The sequence below is a fragment of the Chiloscyllium plagiosum genome, unplaced genomic scaffold (assembly GCF_037043375.1).
Source record: "Chiloscyllium plagiosum isolate Xiang-an unplaced genomic scaffold, Cpla_swu_hap1 HiC_scaffold_2, whole genome shotgun sequence".
Taxonomy (NCBI): Eukaryota; Metazoa; Chordata; class Chondrichthyes; order Orectolobiformes; family Hemiscylliidae; genus Chiloscyllium; species Chiloscyllium plagiosum.
Window position 1 is genome coordinate 28,017,443 of NW_028270140.1, and position 17,914 is coordinate 28,035,356.

At 39.8% G+C, this 17,914-nt stretch overlaps 1 protein-coding gene across 9 annotated transcripts in view; it reads left to right on the top strand.

The window, feature by feature from the left end:
* The window catches only part of bnc2 (basonuclin zinc finger protein 2), a 568,898-nt gene extending 555,822 nt beyond the window's left edge, over positions 1–13,076 (top strand). For all 9 annotated transcript variants that reach the window (XM_043717596.2, XM_043717632.2, XM_043717585.2 and 6 more), the window contains one exon: positions 5,105–13,076. In XM_043717596.2, coding sequence (XP_043573531.1) covers positions 5,105–5,759 — 655 coding nt within the window. In that variant the 3' untranslated portion in view covers positions 5,760–13,076. The remainder of the gene's footprint in view (positions 1–5,104) is intronic.
* Positions 13,077–17,914: the final 4,838 nt, after the last annotated feature.

Genomic DNA, 17,914 nt, shown 5'->3' on the forward strand with positions numbered 1-17,914 from the left:
TACCTTTATCTCATTGATACCTACTACCTATCTTTGCATTAGCAGTTAATCTGCCTATGACACACTTTTTTCCTTCATCAGAATCATTAACAAAGACCGAAGCATTCAGGACAATTTTCCACCATAATTGCTAAGTTGATGATTCATCTCGACCTCCTCCTAGGGTGACCAGTATCACAGAAACTAGTCTTCAGCCAATTTGATTCATTCAATGGGATATCAATAAATAGTTGGAGGCACTTTATACTAAGGACGATGAGCCTGACAGTATTCCGGCAATAGTACTGACGATGTGCTGTAGAACTCACTGTACCCCAGTGAAACTATTCTAGTACAGCTACAACACTGACATCTACTTAATAGTGTGGAATATGTTTTGTACACAGAAAATAAGACCCTGACCAGCTACTGCCCTGTCAGTCAACTCTAGATCATCTTTAAAGTGATGGAAGGTGTCAGCAATAGAGTTTTCATGCAGCACCTGCTTCCTGATGTCCAGTTTGGGTTCCACCAGGGCCACTCAACTCCTGACCTTATTTCAGTCTTGGTTCAATTGTTAACAAAAGTTTGAATTCCAGAGATGAGGTGAGAGTGACAGCATGTGACATCAAGGTCACATTTATTCAAGTGTGATATCAAGGACCCCTAACAAAACTGGAATCAGTGTGAATCAGGGGGAAAGCTCTCTACTGATTGGAGCCATACCTGACACACTGGAGATTAGTATGGTTGTTGGGGGTCCATCACCAGCTCAGAGATACCTCTTTAGGAGTCCCTATTGTCTTAAGCCCAATCATTTTCAATTGCTTCATCAATGACCTTCCCTCCATCATAAGCACAGCACTGGGGATGTTTGTCGATGATTGCACAATGTTCAGTACCAGTCACGATTCCTCAGGTACTGAAGCAATCCACGTTCAAATGCAGCAATGTTTGAACAATATCCAGGCTTGAGCTGATAAGCGACAACATTCACTCCATACAAGTTCCAGGCAATGACTATTTCCAACAACAGACAATCTAACCACACCAACCTTGACTTTCAATGGTCTTAACTAACACTATCTATGTTCTAGGGTTTACCAATGACTAGACACTGAACTGAACTCGCCTTACAACTACAGTGGCTACAAGCGCAGATCAGAAGCTAAGAATACTTCAGCACGTAACTCATCCCTGACTCCCCAAATCTATCCACCATTTACAAGGCACAAGTCAGGAGTGTGATGGAATACTTCCCACTTTCCTGGATGAGTGTAGCTCCAACAACACTCAAGAAGCTTGACACCATCCAGGACAAAGCAGCCAGATTGTTGCCACATCCACATGTTCAGTCTTTCCACCTCTGACAATCAGTAGCAGCAGTGGGTACTGTCTACAAAATGCACTGCAGAAATTCACCAGAAATCCTTAGACAGCACCACAACCACTGCCATCTAAAAAGACAAGGCCAACAAATACATGTTAATATCACCATTGCCAATTTTGCCTCTAAACCACTTACCATCCTGACTTCAAAATAGATCACTGTTCCACGGTGTTGCTGGGTCAAAACCACCGAATTTCCTCCCTAATGTCATTGTGTTTCTAACTACACCAAATGGATTACAGTGGTTCAAGAAGGCAGCTCACTAACACCTTCAAGGGAATTGAAGAGTGGGCAATAAATGTTGGCCCAGCCTGTGATGCCCACATCCATGACTTAATTAAAAACATAGTTGGGGCCAGCACTGATATGTGTGATAATCCATTATTTATATTTGCCAACCTAAACATGACCCATTTATCCTTTCTTTGTTTCCTGTTAATTACCCAATCGTTTATTAATGTTAATACCATATATTATGTTAATAAATAGGCTGTTAACTTGTGTAATAACATTCTGTGTGACACCTTTCTGAATGTGTTTTGTGTGATTGGCTAAATATCTTGCAATTGTTTCTATAATAATGGAATCCGGCAGTTTTCCAATGACTGGTATGAGGTTAACTGGCCTTTGGTTTTCAGCTCTCTGACTCTCACCTTTCTGGAATACAATTGTCACATTTGTGAATTTCCAATCTTCTGGATCATTGGTTTCAAACAATGCATCCACTATTTCTGTAGCCACATTTTTAAAGATGATAGAATTTGTACCTCCAAATCCAGGGGACTTGCCAATCTTTAGACCTATTTGTTTTTCTTGGACTTTTTCTCGAGTGATAGTGTTTATTTTAAACTTTTTCCTACCTTTTTGAATCTTGATTTTGCTCCAATTCTTGTGATAGTTTTATTGTCTTCTGCTTTGAACACAGATGCAACATACTTATTCAAATTATCTCTTATTCTTTGTTTCCCATTATTAATACTCAGTCTCATTCACTAATGCTTACTTTAATGCTACTGTTTCCATGTTATGTATTGTAGAAGCTTTCATGTTGTTTGGATGTTTCTTGCTAGTTTATTCTTATAGGCTAATTTCTCCCTTCATTACATCTCAGTAAACGGTTGCTGGTTTCTAAAACTCTGTCAGCCTACCACGAGTTTTCACAATAGTTCTTTGTACCATCTTTAACTTTCTTAGTTAGCCATGTATGGTGGATCTATCTCACAGAGCCTTTCATTTTCAATAAATATATCTTCCTTAAGAGTTATGAAATATCTCCTGAGACGTCTGCCACTGCTTCTCTATAATCTATTCCCTCGGACCTATTTTCCCATTCCATTCTCGCCACTCTCCCTTTATATCTTTGTCATTGCCTTTATTTAAGTTTAAGATTCTTTCAGACCCCCATTCCTCACTCTTAAAATGAATGAAAAGTTTGATTCTGTTATGATCATTCTTTCTATCAGGATTCTTTACTCTGGGGACATTAAATATTGTAATCCTTTCAGGATTAGAACGAAGAATTAATTTTTTTTGTGAGTGTTTGGCTGAACATATAACAGTAGTTATGATCAGACTTATTTGACTGCATTATGTCATTGTTGATTACAGAATAGTGAAGTTGAAATAGACTCCTACACAGTGTCTTGTCCTGAACCAAAAAAAAGATTTCATTCATGGTTCTTGTGGTTTGAATTTGGGGAAAAGTAAGTTGTACCAGTGTTCTGCTTAAATACCTGACAGTCGGAGTGTATGGTTCCATCCCACGTTAAACAGAGCATAAACAAATGTCATAAATCCTACTGGAAAGCTTGCATCAGGGACTTTCCAAAATTCTGGGTGCTTATTAATTTTCAAGATACCCCATAAATTGTTTATTTTCAGTCGTTGAAAACATAAATAGCAAAAAAACACCTTTCAGTTCTATGTTTTGGTCAACTGTGTGAGTGCATTTTTACTTTACAAAGCAGAAGGCAGTGGTGTAGTGGTGATGTCACTGGACCAGTAATTCACAATTCCAGTCTAATGTTCTGAGGGCATGGATTCAGATCTCACCATGGCAGAAGTTGATATTTAGAGTCATAGAGATGTACAGCATAGAAACACACCCTTCGGTCCAACTCGTCCATGCTGACCAGATATCCCAACCCAATCTAGTCCCACCTGCCAGCATCCGGCCCATATCCCTCCAAACCCTTCCTATTCATATACTCATCCAGATACCGTTTAAATGTTGCAATTGTACTAGCCTCCACCACTTCCTTTGGCAGCTCATTCCATACATGTACCAGCCTCTGTGTGAAAAAGTTGCCCCTTATAAAAGAGACCTATCTTTCCTCTCTTATCCTATATCTACCCCCTCTACTTCTGGACTTCCCCACCCCAGGGAAAAGACTTTGTCTATTTATCCTATCCATGCCCTTAATGATTTTATAAACCTCTATAAGGTTACCCCTCAGCCTCTGACGCTCCAGGGAAAACAGCCCTAGCCTATTCAACCTCTCCCGGTAGCTCAAATCCTCCAACCCTGGCAACGTCCTTGTAAATCTTTTCTGAACCCTTTCAAGTTTCACAACATCTTACCAATAGGAAGGAGACCAGAACTGCATGCAATATTCCAACAGTGGCCTAACCAATGTCCTATACAGCTGCAACATGACCTCCCAACTCTTGTACTCAATACTCTGACTAACAAAGGAAAGCATACCAAATGCCTTCTTCACTATCCTATCTACCTGCAACAGCACTTTCAAGGAGCTTTGAACCTCCACTCCAAGGTCTCTTTGTTCAGCAACACTCCCTAGGACCTTACCATTAAGTGTATAAGTCCCGCTAAGATTTGCTTTCCCAAAATGCAGCACCATTAAACTCCATCTGCCATTTCTCAGCCCATTGGCCCATCTGATCAAGGTCCTGTTGTAATCTGAGGTAACCTTCTTCGTTGTCCACTACACCTCCAATTTTGATGTCATCATCAAACTTACTAACTTTACCTCTTATGTTCACATCCAAATCATTTATAATTTCACTTCAATAAAAATCTGGAATAAAAAGCTAATCGAATGATAACCAAGTAACTTCTGACAATTGTATTAAAAACACATCTGGTTTATTAATGCCCATTAGGGATGAAAATTTGCTATCCTTATCTGATCTGGCCTACATGAGAGTCCAAACCTACTGCAATGTAATTGGCACTTAAGTGCCTTCTGGGCAATTAGAGATGAGCTATGCCCACACCCATGAACGAATAAAAGAGAATACAACTCCTTTCCATGGAAAATGGTCAATAAAACCATCAGCGATCAGGCCACTTATTCAAACTATATGTTATCTTGGACTTTGCATGGTTGCACAGAACAAGTGACTTTCCAAGTCATAAAACTGCAAGTCACCTAATCCATTTGAATCTCCCTTCCTTCGAATAGTAAAATACTGCAACATTCACAAGCTGTTCCCGCTAGCACTCCTGAGGTTGGAAATTTACTGCATGGGAGAGTTTAGATCGAATAGCAATGACTATTTTCTGTGCTTTCTAGTTTTGCTTAACCATTATTCTCAAATTCTAAAAGCTAACGGATGGGAGATAGTGAACAACTCCTGGGTTCCTTATGGATTTTATCATTATTCATGTTATTTACTAGTCTTTGTTACTTATTAAATTCTGTTACAGGTTAGTGCTCTACGACTGCAATAGCCATTCACTGTACTGACAGACACGCTTCTTGCTCTTTCCAGACACAGCGCCAACATAAACCTTCACCGTAAGCTTCTGACCAAAGAACTGGATGAAATGGGCTTGGATCCAGCTCCACCTCTTGCCAAGGATCTCCGTGAAGAATTCTTGGCCAAGATCTATGGAGGGCACCATGGAATTGGGCTAGATATGCGGGAAGAAGCCAGTTCACCAGGAACGGAAGATTCTCACACCAATGGCTATGCAAGGGTCACAGCAGATGATTACATGGTGTTGGATCTCAGCACCACTTCTAGTGTTCAATCCAGCAGCAGCATTCACTCCTCACGGGAATCAGAGGCAGAAAGTGATGAGGGGATTCTGCTGGATGAAATAGATGGGGCCAGCGACAGTGGTGAATCCACTCACAGAGCAGAGGCCCATTCCCAAGCTGCTGGTTCAAGTCATGAAGTCCTAGAAGCCTCCCTACTGCAGGCGGCATCAACTAGCAATGGTGGAATCATGTGTATTATCTGCCACAAAATGTACAGCAACAAGGGAACTTTGAGGGTTCACTATAAGACAGTCCATCTCCGTGAAATGCATAAGTGCAAGGTCCCTGGTTGCAACATGATGTTCTCCTCTCTGCGGAGCCGGAATCGACATAGCCAGAACCCTAACCTACACAAAAATGTTCCTTTCACCTCCATAGATTAATGCAGGTCTCTACTCCAGGTGGCCCTGATCTGTGGAAACTGCCAAGCCTTTTTGACATCAGGTGCTTACTCTGCAGTTTTGCTCTCTAACCTGGGGTTCGGACCCAAGGAGCAATTGTTTCAGCTCTGTAGATTGAAACCCCAGCTCTTATTGAAATGCTCATGCTTAATTCATCTCCAAAGAGACAATTTGAACTAACTGTGACTGTTGCCTGCAAAATAAAAGTACCTTCTTATTGTCATTGTGTACTAACTACTTGTCAGCTTTTGAAAGAAACTTTGATTGAGCATGGCGGCTTATTTTGTAAATATTGTGCCCTTAAAAGGCCAATGATGTAAATCTATTATACTGTCATCCTGATAAGCCAAGGCCCTCTTTTTTTATAATCTTTGTGCTTTGTGAAATTTCCAAAATCAGCAACATAGAACTTGTAAAGTAAAAATTCCCACTTGTTTTAATTTGTCACACAGCATCAGGGTATGTCTCCTGAGCAGAGTTTGGGCATATGATGCCATTTTGTAACTTTACTCTTTACATCCATAAAGTTATATAACCGTAAAATTAGAGCCAGACTGTTTGGGGGGTGATGTCAGGAAACACTTCACACAGAGAGCAGTAGAAACATGGAACTCTTTCTCCGAAGAAGCTGTTGCAGTTTAGTAATGGTGGAATGACTGGGGATGTTCAATTGGAAATATTGGAATAAAGATTGGTAGTTTATCATTAGGCAAGGGTCTGAGCATTACAGAAACAAGGCAGTAGATGGAGTTGAGGTACAGATAAACAGTAGTATAGCACACTGAATAGACACAAGGGACTGAATGGCCTCCTCTTGTTGCTTTGTTCCATGTGAGTTAAAATCAGTCGATTTTTCAGCTGTCATTGTGTCCCTATTTATAACGTCGAACAGCTGGTCTGGCCTTTATTATGTTTAAAAATACTGCACTGTCTTTTGTGAACTTCTTCATGGGTCTCTCCTTAAAGACAGGAACATTTTATTAAAAATCCTCTGAGTTGAGAATACATTAGTACCTATCTCTAACCTGTTACACCCTGGAACCTCCTCAGCCCTCTAATCTTGCTAATAATAATCACATCTATGTAAGTCAAATTTCATATTGGTGTCCCTGCCTTCAATTATCTAGGCCCTTAGCTCTGGAATTCCCTCTCTGATTCTCTTGCTCCCTCTCTAAGATGCTCCTTAAAATCAATTTCATTCATCGAGCTTTTGATCAACCCCACTAATAGCTCCTTATGTGGCTATGTATTGAATTTCTGTCTGATAAAACCCCTGTGAAGTGCTTTAGGATTGTTCGTCATGCTGAAGGTGCTTAATAAACACAGGTTGTTGCTGCATTTCAAATCTGCCCATTAGGAAACGTTTGTAGGATATGAGATGTTAGCATATGCCATCATTCTCAGGTATTCTATAAATCAGAGATTCTGATGGTAGTGCTAATCTATATCAATTTGGCTATTTGAAAATGAATAGGTCTTTGAATACCTCCTGATCCTTCCTGCCTCTTTTTGATCACAATATTTTTTCAGGTGTGTTGGGCTTTTGTTTTCTCTGCACAAAGGCAGAGGATACAAAGGATACAAAGACAGTGAGATCAGCAGTCTCAATGACACTTGGTCCTTTTAGAACGCATTGCTCAATAAAAGAGCACCAAGTTGCTGAGGAAGATTTATGGAACTCACAAATTAGATCTGTTACACTCTTCTGGTACGTCACCAACCGTTCATGCAATTTGTAAGATGTGAACAGTAAAGTTAGAGTCACTAGCTCGTTGTGATCAGACAAAGCTCTGTGCCCATTAATTTACAGGGATGTGCATCTAACAATAGTAAACTGTTAATATCAAGGAATCTGGAACAGTGGTTGCTATACCCCTGCTGCATGACACCTTTTTGGAAATGTTTCTTTTCAAAATATATATTAGAAAAAACAAATCATTAAACTTTTCAGAAAATCTCCCAACAGTGGACCCGAGACAGAAATATAGAAATGTTATGGCTTTACTACAAACACTTGACAGTTGGGAAATTCAAAACAATGCCTTCATGTTAAAAAGTAAATCGCAAAAGAAACATTACAGTTGATATTAATTGGATTTAGTTTTACATGAATATCTGAGTGTCAAATTGGAGTAGTTACCAGAGTCCAGGTTCCCATTCCAAAAGGATTCCCAGAATTAACTCATTAGAACAGGGGATTCGATTTTAAGATCAAGAAACATCAAAATAGTTTCCTCCTTATTAATACCTTCCAACATTACCTCTGCGGTCTCTTGCCCTTCCTCCCTGACCTCTTACCCCATCTCTTTGGCTACTGACCCTACTTCCTTGACCTCTGAATCTACTTGCCCGACTTGTCCTACCTCCTGGCCTTTTGCCCTCAATCTTTCATATCTTACCAAATCCCTTGGTTTCTCAAGAGACCCCTTGTATCTCTTACTTCAGTAGTCTTCTCTGGTGACTTTGTTTTCAATGCACTTAGAAATGTAAGTCTTCAACCTGATTCACAGCAATGACTCATTTTAACTTGTGCCCCTCATATTTAATTATTGCAGATAATTCTATCTTTGCAGAATATATCTTCCAAAGGAAGTTTGGTTGTTAAATGTAGAATTGAAGGTGTTCATTTGGCCGAAACCGTTTTATTCCATTCCAAGGAATAGAGACCCAAAGGTCAAGCACATCGAAAGTCATTGATGGTTGAGGAACCTATTATTACAGGGACCTCTGCACTAACAGCTAGCTTAAGAAGAATGCTTTCTTAAATAAATTGAAATAAGGCCTTTGGCTCATCAGTATTACACTCTTATTGATGGTTGGTTGTTTGATTCTTTTTTGTCCTGTCAGAGTGTAAAATCTTGGGGAAAGGATTCCTGTTACTGAAGGTACGGATGGGTGTGGAAAGCAGACTGTTCTTGAGCAGTTTGACCCTTCTCGCTTTTCTTTGTTATTTTCGCTGTAAAACAAAATATGATGAAACACAGCTTGTTTAATTACTTATTGGAAACTCGGCATGGAACTGCTGGCATGCTGCAGTATCCTGTCAGAGAGCATAAATAGTGTCTGTAGTATTAGTACTTGAATTCAGTCACGCGCTTTCAGCATTTTATGATAATGTATGTCATGTCATTTATACAATTCTCGTTCTTAGCTACCAACCTCGCCCTTTTTGGTGTCATGCCCCATCTCTGCCCCTAATGTATAGGAGGTCCATTCAGTTGCAAAAGATAGCCCCCATTGTGACCAGCACATGCCTTGCTGAAAAGCCATACGACAAATAAGCTTGAGTATTATTTTCCAGACTTATTTTAAGTACTGCTGGCTTTGTACAGGCTCCGAAAGGACGATAGATGATCGCAAGCCGTAAAAAAAACACGACCTTTCATGGTTGGGATGCAATTGCTTAAATACCGAGAGCAAATATTTGTCCGAAAACAAAATCAAAATTCGGGAGGCCTGCGGGTTCCGAACCTATCAATCACTGAAGAACTTTGTAGGCGTTGAGTCTTGTTGCGCGCACACTGGTCGATTACAGAGCGTGTATTTCGAATAATGTAAGAGACATTTGGGGTCATTCTCCAGTAAAGGTTCTCGCGATGTGACAAATTTTGATCGCAGTTGGATTGCCCAAAGAACTGTTGTTTCCGGGAGCTTAATCTTTCAATGAGTAGCACTCAACAGAGGAGGGGTATTTTTAAACATAATTTCTTCCTAACGACGAACCCAAACATAAATGTTTCTTTTTCAGTGGGATCTGTGGTATAGGGCATAGTGTTACAATTAAAGAGTGTTGTAGATTGCAATCTATATTATATGAACATGTAAAGCATGCGTTAACTGAAGTAGTAAAAAGTGGGAAATTTCTTGTCAGCGCCCAAACACTCACTTAGAACTGGAGAATGACCCTTAAACAAAGGAACCGTGGAACTGTTCTTAATTCATAATATTTTGACTTTAAAATCGATTCTGATAGGTATTGTATACATTAATGTGGTTAGTAGGAACAAGTAATGACATCAAAACAAAGAAATTTGTGGGTGATGATAGAACGATGATATTGCAAGTTTCCTACCATTGAGAGCAGGCTGATCCAAAGTTGTCCAGGTCCCTTCAACACTGGAGGGATTTTGAACTGTAAGCTACTGCCAAGTTCCAGGGATTTGGTATCAAACTGACTACTAAAATTCTCAGAATGTTAACAATTATAGTCTTAGTGAATAGCATGCACTCTTAGTCTTAAAATTCAGCAAGTTTATTCTGGTCGGTCGCCTGGTCTCACACAGGACAGGGTGAATCTGCTGTTGTATTTTTTTAATCATGTAAGATTTGGCTGGGAAGACACGGTTTCAGCCTGAATGAAATGGAAACTTTTAAAAAAAGCAACGTTGGACGCACTTAAAATAGTTCATGACTGAGAAATCCTGTTGCCTGAAGAGGACCAGACATAAAGAACATTTTGCGTCTGTCTAATTTGTTTTCATGTTTGGTGCTTTGGATAACGTCACGGGAGAGGACATCTTCCTCCCACTCACCTTCCTCCCCGCAAATTAGCCATTTTGTATTATATTACCTTGTTACATGTTTTGAAAGTTTTTGGACCCCTCTGATTGCAATTATTACCACATAGTATTGTACGGAGACTGACTTATTCGGACTTCTGCGTGCGGCCAAACTACTGGGATGTCTGAGAATCATTGTCATGTGCATTGGTGAAAGGTGAAAATTATTAACACTGACGCATTTCTTACGCGGTTGGTTCCGTTCTAAAGCAGCCCACTCTGCACACCGCCCCGCCCCCCATCCCTCCCCCCACGAAAAAATAAATTAGGGCTACTTTCCTCATGTATCATTTCGGTGCTTGAACAGTGTGTTTTATGTATATATATAAATATGTGAACTTGCTCGTGCATTTTATAAACTTGCTTAATTTTGTATTTGCACAAAAATCTTTCGCTTGGATCAATTTGCCAAAGTGGATTGTTGGATTTGTAATCTTCAGCTTCCATAAGCTGCTTTCTTCAGTGTTGTGGTTGGGATTTTTATTCGAGAGTGTCACAACTGCTTCTCAACAATCTGATGTTAGAAAAAGACAAAGGCTGTACTGCAGAAAAGTGGGTATTTAGTATGTATTGGACCAGAGCAAATGCTGAACAAACCAGGGAATATGATGCTGGAACATTGAAAGTATTTAGTATTCCTTGTCATTTAACCTCAGTTCTAATCATTCATGTGTCACGCTATGGCCTTGAAGGATGTAAATGTTGATGGCAAGATTCTGACACATTCTAGCATCGACACCCCCACCCTCTTCAGCTCCTCCACACACTTACTCAGCCGCCCCTACTGGGACATAGACTAATAGTGTACACTTAAGTTCAGCATGCGGCCATCAAGTACAAGAGGATGTGTAATTGCCTGTTTATCGTATGTGAAGGGAAAATTGAGTACAGGAACTCAGCCTGTCCCTGAAGCTTACTGATGCATGCATCTGCAATGCGGTGAGCGATCGGAGGTCCCAGCTCGAAGTTTGGGAGGCTGTCTCGCTGCAACCCAGGGGCTGCCAGAGCTGCTCTTGGCTGATAGTAGACAGACAGTAACAAGATGACTTGTTAGGCAAAAGCTCCACAGAGAAATGCTGCGGCTGACAGCTCTTGTCTGTCTTTAAAGCTGCAGTGGATTAGAGTGCAAAATGATGGGGTACTCGGAGCTGGCGTGTCCACTGCGGACCACAGTCGATAGGACTTCATTGTGAAGCAATGTTGAGATGCTTGTGCTGCTCACGGCCACGCAGGTGACACCAGGGTGGGTTAGATCTTTGCCCCTCTGGAACAACACTGTAGCCTCATGCCATCACAAACTTCACGGGCAACAGTGCAAATGAGTTTAAAAAGGCATCAATAGAGACCGAATCTATCATGGTAACTTGTTTAGGACAGGGAGATTTGCAGGTATAAAATAATCCCGCCTGTCGCCAGTGTTGCTGACACTTCAGAATGCGCCCATTTTCCAATGCATACCCAAGTCTGATAATGTCACACTCCGACATCAGAGATTCTGAGACCTCTGGCTGCAAGTCCTGCACTGGCTTTAATTAATTCCGTATCTGGATTTATAAAAGAGAGCCTATTCTGTCTGCGATAAGCCACAGCATTATCACTGTCATTCCATGCAAAAGTGTTCAGAGGCAAGAACGCATATCTCAAAAAAGTAGTTATTAATACCAGCCCAGTAAGCCTCACCGAAACCCAGAAATGCTTGTGCAGAGTCACTTAGACCCGACGGTATTACAACTAAATCATCACATCTTGAGCAGAGAAAAAGAGCTGCCATTGAAAGCTAAACAAAGACACTCCTGAGCCGCAATATAAAGACTTCACTCAACACCTACGCTTTGTTCCAGTATTTTAAACATTATTCACAGGGGTATAGTTCAGTTCTCTGGCGACTTCCAACCAACAAATACTAGACTTCTTCAATTTTTTTTTGCTGATATTACGAAAAATGAACTTTGAAAAAAAAGACTCCTAATAACTTATAGAACTGTATTCTACACGTTGTAGTATTAAGTGTTTCTCACATATTATACAGCTATGAATCTAAAGCAATTATTTTTAGGCAAGTAGTTGTTTCTGTATTTTCGGGATAATGATTCCCCAGACTGACGTGCTCACAGATGTGATGGACAGGGCAGGACCTGGGCTAATACACACCTTCAAGTTTTTTTTGTTTGTAATTACATATTAATGTATTTTCGCGACATACAAGTTAATGGCGAAGAAAGTCCATTCTATTATTGGCTGCAGTTTAAGGACTGTTACAGATTTTTTAAAAAAATCCTAAAACCTCATTGCTTCATTTCAACGAACTTTTCATTGTAATTCTCTTGTTTAATGATGTTTTCAGTTTGTTTGCTCTGTTGTATGTGAAAGTTGATGCACTGCTTCTAATGCTTGAGTAGTCACAGTATGCTCTACAAAGTATGGCTGTACCTGGGGAATTGAAAAGCCTGCTTCACTTTGATCTAATAATCATGACATTGGTAGTTTCATAAATACTGTATGTACTGAAAAACAAGACAAGTTTTTTTCCCCATTTAGTAGTTTGGAGAAAAGTCCTCTTTTTATTTGAAATTGTCCTCCTTGTACTTTCTGTACTATATACTGTCTCTGTTTTTTGCATAAAATGCATAAGGGTTTGGGATGTAAATGGAATTTTATTCATATTTTGTCCAAATACCTCTTGTAATTTGTATCAGAATTCTTGTACAATTTTTATATTAAAGATTTATCAGTCACTGGCCGATGCGTCCCTGCCTTTTTTGTTTAAAAAAAAGGAACACTTCCTGCAGCTAGCTGTCTCACATTTGACTAGGAACCCTGAATCCACTTCTTACCTTGACTTGCCTCAAAACAGATGCTTCAATGATGTTTGCATATGTTTCAGATTCTTGGGCGAACATGTTGTAGATCACGTGTCATAGACTGATTCCAGTGCTCAGACGGGACGTGATGGAGACTAATGAGCACTTACATTCGCAGTCACTCGTTACAGGTACATTGAAAACTTGCTGCTCGCCTCCTGCTGGAGCTCCTTCATTCGGATCCATTGCCCCATGACTTAGTGAATCCCACCGAGAGGCCGATTTCTGTCAGGCCTGCATTGTCAATGAGAATATATGGCAAGATGCTCAGCATATTTTGACGAAAAGGAAACACACTATATTGTTGGATTTGTGAGTGCTCTGAAATATTTGCTTAAACGGTAATAGTGGAACTTCAATCATTAAAGCCATTAATCTTTAAAGCCAAATAGTCAATTTCCAACACTGATCCGAAATACACCGTTCTAAAAGTATATAGGATTTTCTGGCATTTTTGACAAACTTATAATTCGGTTTGCAACTTTGGTTTAAACGTTGTTTATCACGTGGATGCCCTACAATTCACTGAATGCGAATAGAATTTCCTTTTTTTAAGAAAATCATCTGCCTGGATATTGTCCAGGTCTTGTTGCATTTGAACATGGATTGCTTCAGTATCTGAGGAGTCACGAATGGTGCTGAACGTTGTGCAATCATCAGCGAGTAGACTGTCTTCCATACCTTCCAATGTTTGAAAATTAGAAAGCTTGCGTCATAAATCCACAATCCTATCCACTTTGTCATAAATTATAATGAATTTTCAACCAAAAAGGGTGGGATTACAGGATATGTCAGAAACAAATTCCTGAATACTGTGTAATATTACAAAAAGTTGGACTTATTCAATTCACCATAAATGGACCGAAACACGGAATGTGATCCTCATGAAGTCATGATCCGCATGAACGTGATTGGCAAAAATCCTGAAATTCCAATATTATTAAAATCGATCTTTGACCAGGGCGTTGTAAATCAGCTGATACTAATGAATCGCAGATGATAATTACGTAAAAATGAACCACCGGCCACTTTAAAACTCTCTCGATCAGAAACTAAATTAAAGTAAACTTTAATCAGGTTGTTTTATTACTGACAAGGATTGCTGCCAATTCTGACATTACGCGAGAGTAATTAGCCACCGCACAACTGGAAAACAAGCTGTTGAGACAGCAATAGTTTTAACAACATGGAATAATATTTCTCGGCTCTTGCCGGGGATTGGGTGCATAGACCTGGCGCTGGACCAAGCTTGCTCCAATTTCGGAAGCGTTGTCGTGTCATAAAAAAAAACAAATATATATTCCACAAATATCTTTTCAATTTCCAACGGACGCTGGGTGCTTTTTAGGAACGGTTTGGATTGCTTTGATTTGGGGGGGACACCGCCCCAAGCCATTAAGACTACCACCAGCCCCACCTCTCCCTGAACAAGTTGTTGCCGGGAATACTTCCATTTGAATGTGAAGAAGTTTATATCATACTTGTATCAGATTAATTTGCTACTTTTTGTATTGAATAGAGTTGCCGTTGGTCATGGAACACTAGATTTTGAACTTGTGATATGGAACACATTATTGGTAAACGGATTTGATATTAAGCACACTGTAACGACTGGGAATCATATAACAGAGCCACTGAATATTGTGCCACCTACACCCTCCCCCCACTCCCCAGCATCTGTTGATGCCCACTCTTTGCAGAGATTGCCCACTGAATGCAATGGTGACACCAAGATATCGGTGTATCGTCTACCCAAAATTGTTATAGATGGCACCACCTTTCTCCCTTAAAGCAATCCCAAAACGCCTCAAGCGTTTGAGGGCACGTTGATAATCTGGCTTTTTTCTCTCCCTCGCCTTCAACTTGTCATTTCATGGGGCTTTCCCCGGGATCATCCTGTTGCTTATCGGTGGCGATTTTAAAGTCTGGTTTCACTTGTCTCGGTATTTAGCATGAGCTAGCAGAGAAGACAGTGAGTGTAGTGAGCCTGACTGTGTTATGCAGAAAATTCAAAAGGGTAAACGTGGAGAAGATGGTTCCACTTGTGCAACCAAAAAACAATGATCATAACTATAAAATAACCTAGAATAATCTTAATGAGGAATTCAAGGGGAGTTTTCAGGGAAACCGTTTTAATTCTTTCTGATCACCTGGTACTCCTGACTAAACGCCGTCTTCCTTCGAGTATAATGTCATATTCCACTGTTTACCACCGGTTCTCTTTGAAGGAATGTTTCATTCCCACCTTATCGATTGGTTTAGATTCACCTGATGAACTCTAGGGTTTCTGCCCAATTCACATCGCAATGTTTCATACCTTTGTTCCTCTCTTCGTCTATTTTGATTTGTTGGTTTCAGATCATACTGTGTTTCTAGTTTGCAACGGAATACAGAAAACTTCCCTCTGACAGTTCTGGCATTGAAATTAAACCCACAAAAATTGCAAGTCACCGTGCTTACACCTCACTCGAGACTGCATTATAGATATTAGCCGGGAGCGTTAACTGCATTTAATCTCAAAATTTCAATTAAATAATGTACTCTTGAAAAAAACTCAAAAATATTTGATCTGGATTTAAAGACAATCCATTTGAAATGCTAAAGGAAAGTGTGATACATTTGGTGATTTTTTTAAAGTGATCTGATTTATACCTAGGAGCTTGGACAAAAAAAAGATTGAAATACAGTAGGTGATTTTCAAATAGGTGATTGATTGATTGACTGATTGTTGTTACATGTACCAAGATACAGTGAAAAGTGTTGTTTTGTATGCTATACAGGCCAATCCTACCATACAAAGTGCATCAGAGAGCAGAACAGAGTGCTGAATACAGGTAGGAACAAATTACTGCAGATGCTGAATTTGTGCAGCAAACAACAAATGCTGGAGATTATAGTGTGTTAGGCAGCATCCATGGAGAGAGAGCAAGTCAATGTTTCAAGTCTAGATGACTCTTCATCAGAGCATCAGCTTGCTGCCTCTCCATGGATGCAGAATACAGGTGTTTTTCTCTTAAATGCTTTCCTCACCTGCATGACTCTAATTCCAGGGTACACAAGTCGTGCGCAAGGCAACCCTCTGATGGGTACAGAGGTTGGTTAATAGCTGTCTAGAAAGGATACCCTCCTGTCAGCAACTTGCCCTGTTACATAGCTATGAGTGGTGATGATGTTGAGTGGATGAGACCAAAACAATGACCCCGATAGTATTTTGTGATGCTCCAAATAAGTTCCCCAGGAGAGTAAGTGTTCATAGTTGAGTTGGAGTCCCATTTGTAAAGTCACCCTTTCTTCGTTCTAACTATGCCGCAATAATCAATTAACCCCAAAAGCTATGTATGATAGGCTTTATCTTACATAAACTATGACAATTTCAAAATGTAGAAAACCCATGCCAATTTTTCATCATCAATGTCCTAGAAATTATAATGGCGTATTGTATAATTAGTCTTTTATCAATTCACTTGCCTTATCCCACTTGACTCTCACTGTTCTTACATATATAAAACCACGTACACTCAAGTCTAGTAATAATAAATTCCATTTGGAAATGTAATTCAAACAAAGCAACAATTAGCTCAAGTCTCTTCCAAGATTCTTAGCTTAAATACAGCTCCCTTACTGTTAATTAGTGTGCAGGGGAGGGATTGGTTATTATTGCTTGGTAGATTTGGGGAATCCAAAGTTTATTGTTTAATTTTCACTTTGTAATTGCACATAGTATAATAAATCCAGACATTTTTGGAGTACAGGATACTCAGATTGCAATTATAAATGGTGTCAGTTTTCTTTTCCTTTTTGCAGGGTAGGTATTTGGTAGCCACAGATAGCTAATGTCCTAGTAATGGCCTAGTTAAGTATTTCGACTGAGTGAGAGGATACTACTCCTGAAGTGAAATAGTGAGAACAATGGGTACTCTGTAGACTCCAGGTCATGATAGCAGGTTCAGCAATATTATGTGCAGTAGCCTGTATAATTAGGCCAAATGGCCCAATTATCCATGTTGGACTTGGTCCTCCACATGAGCCTCTTCATGTCCTTATTTCATCTTACCCTACCCTTATATTCCTTTCTACCACATGTGTTTGCATAGAGTTACCTAAAACACATCTGTACTTCTCACTTCAATGACTCCTGTGATGAGTAGTCCAACATTCTTATCATGTTCTCCATAAAATTGCACCTGAATTCCTCCTTGGATTTATTCTAGGTTATTTAGAGTCATGATCATTGCTTTGGTTTCCCCACAAGTTGAACCATCTTCTTTACATCTATCCCAATGGACGCTTTCATAATTGAGCCAGATTCACTACCCTGATTGTCTTCTCTACCTGTTTGTGTCAGACGCTGAGATAAAAGAAACCAGACCTTACTCAACACAGTACAGCAAAAGGGTTAACCTTCCAGGATGCCTCCACTTCCAATTAAGTGCAGACTAAGGCTGACACTCAGTCCAGGCTCCAGCCATGCATTTCAAACCACTTTCAACCTGAAGAAAAGGCAAGTGTAAAACAAGTCAAACAAGTAACCAATCAAGACAATGGACCAGACAGCCCCTAGACTTTGACAATGAATTACGTTTATGAGAGAACATTCAGTAGACATTAACCTTTTGATTTTTCCCAATTGCATGAAATTTGATTCATAGATGTTAACAGGTAACCACAATGATAATTTATATGTATGTAACTACTTTAGTATAGCTTTCAAGGAATA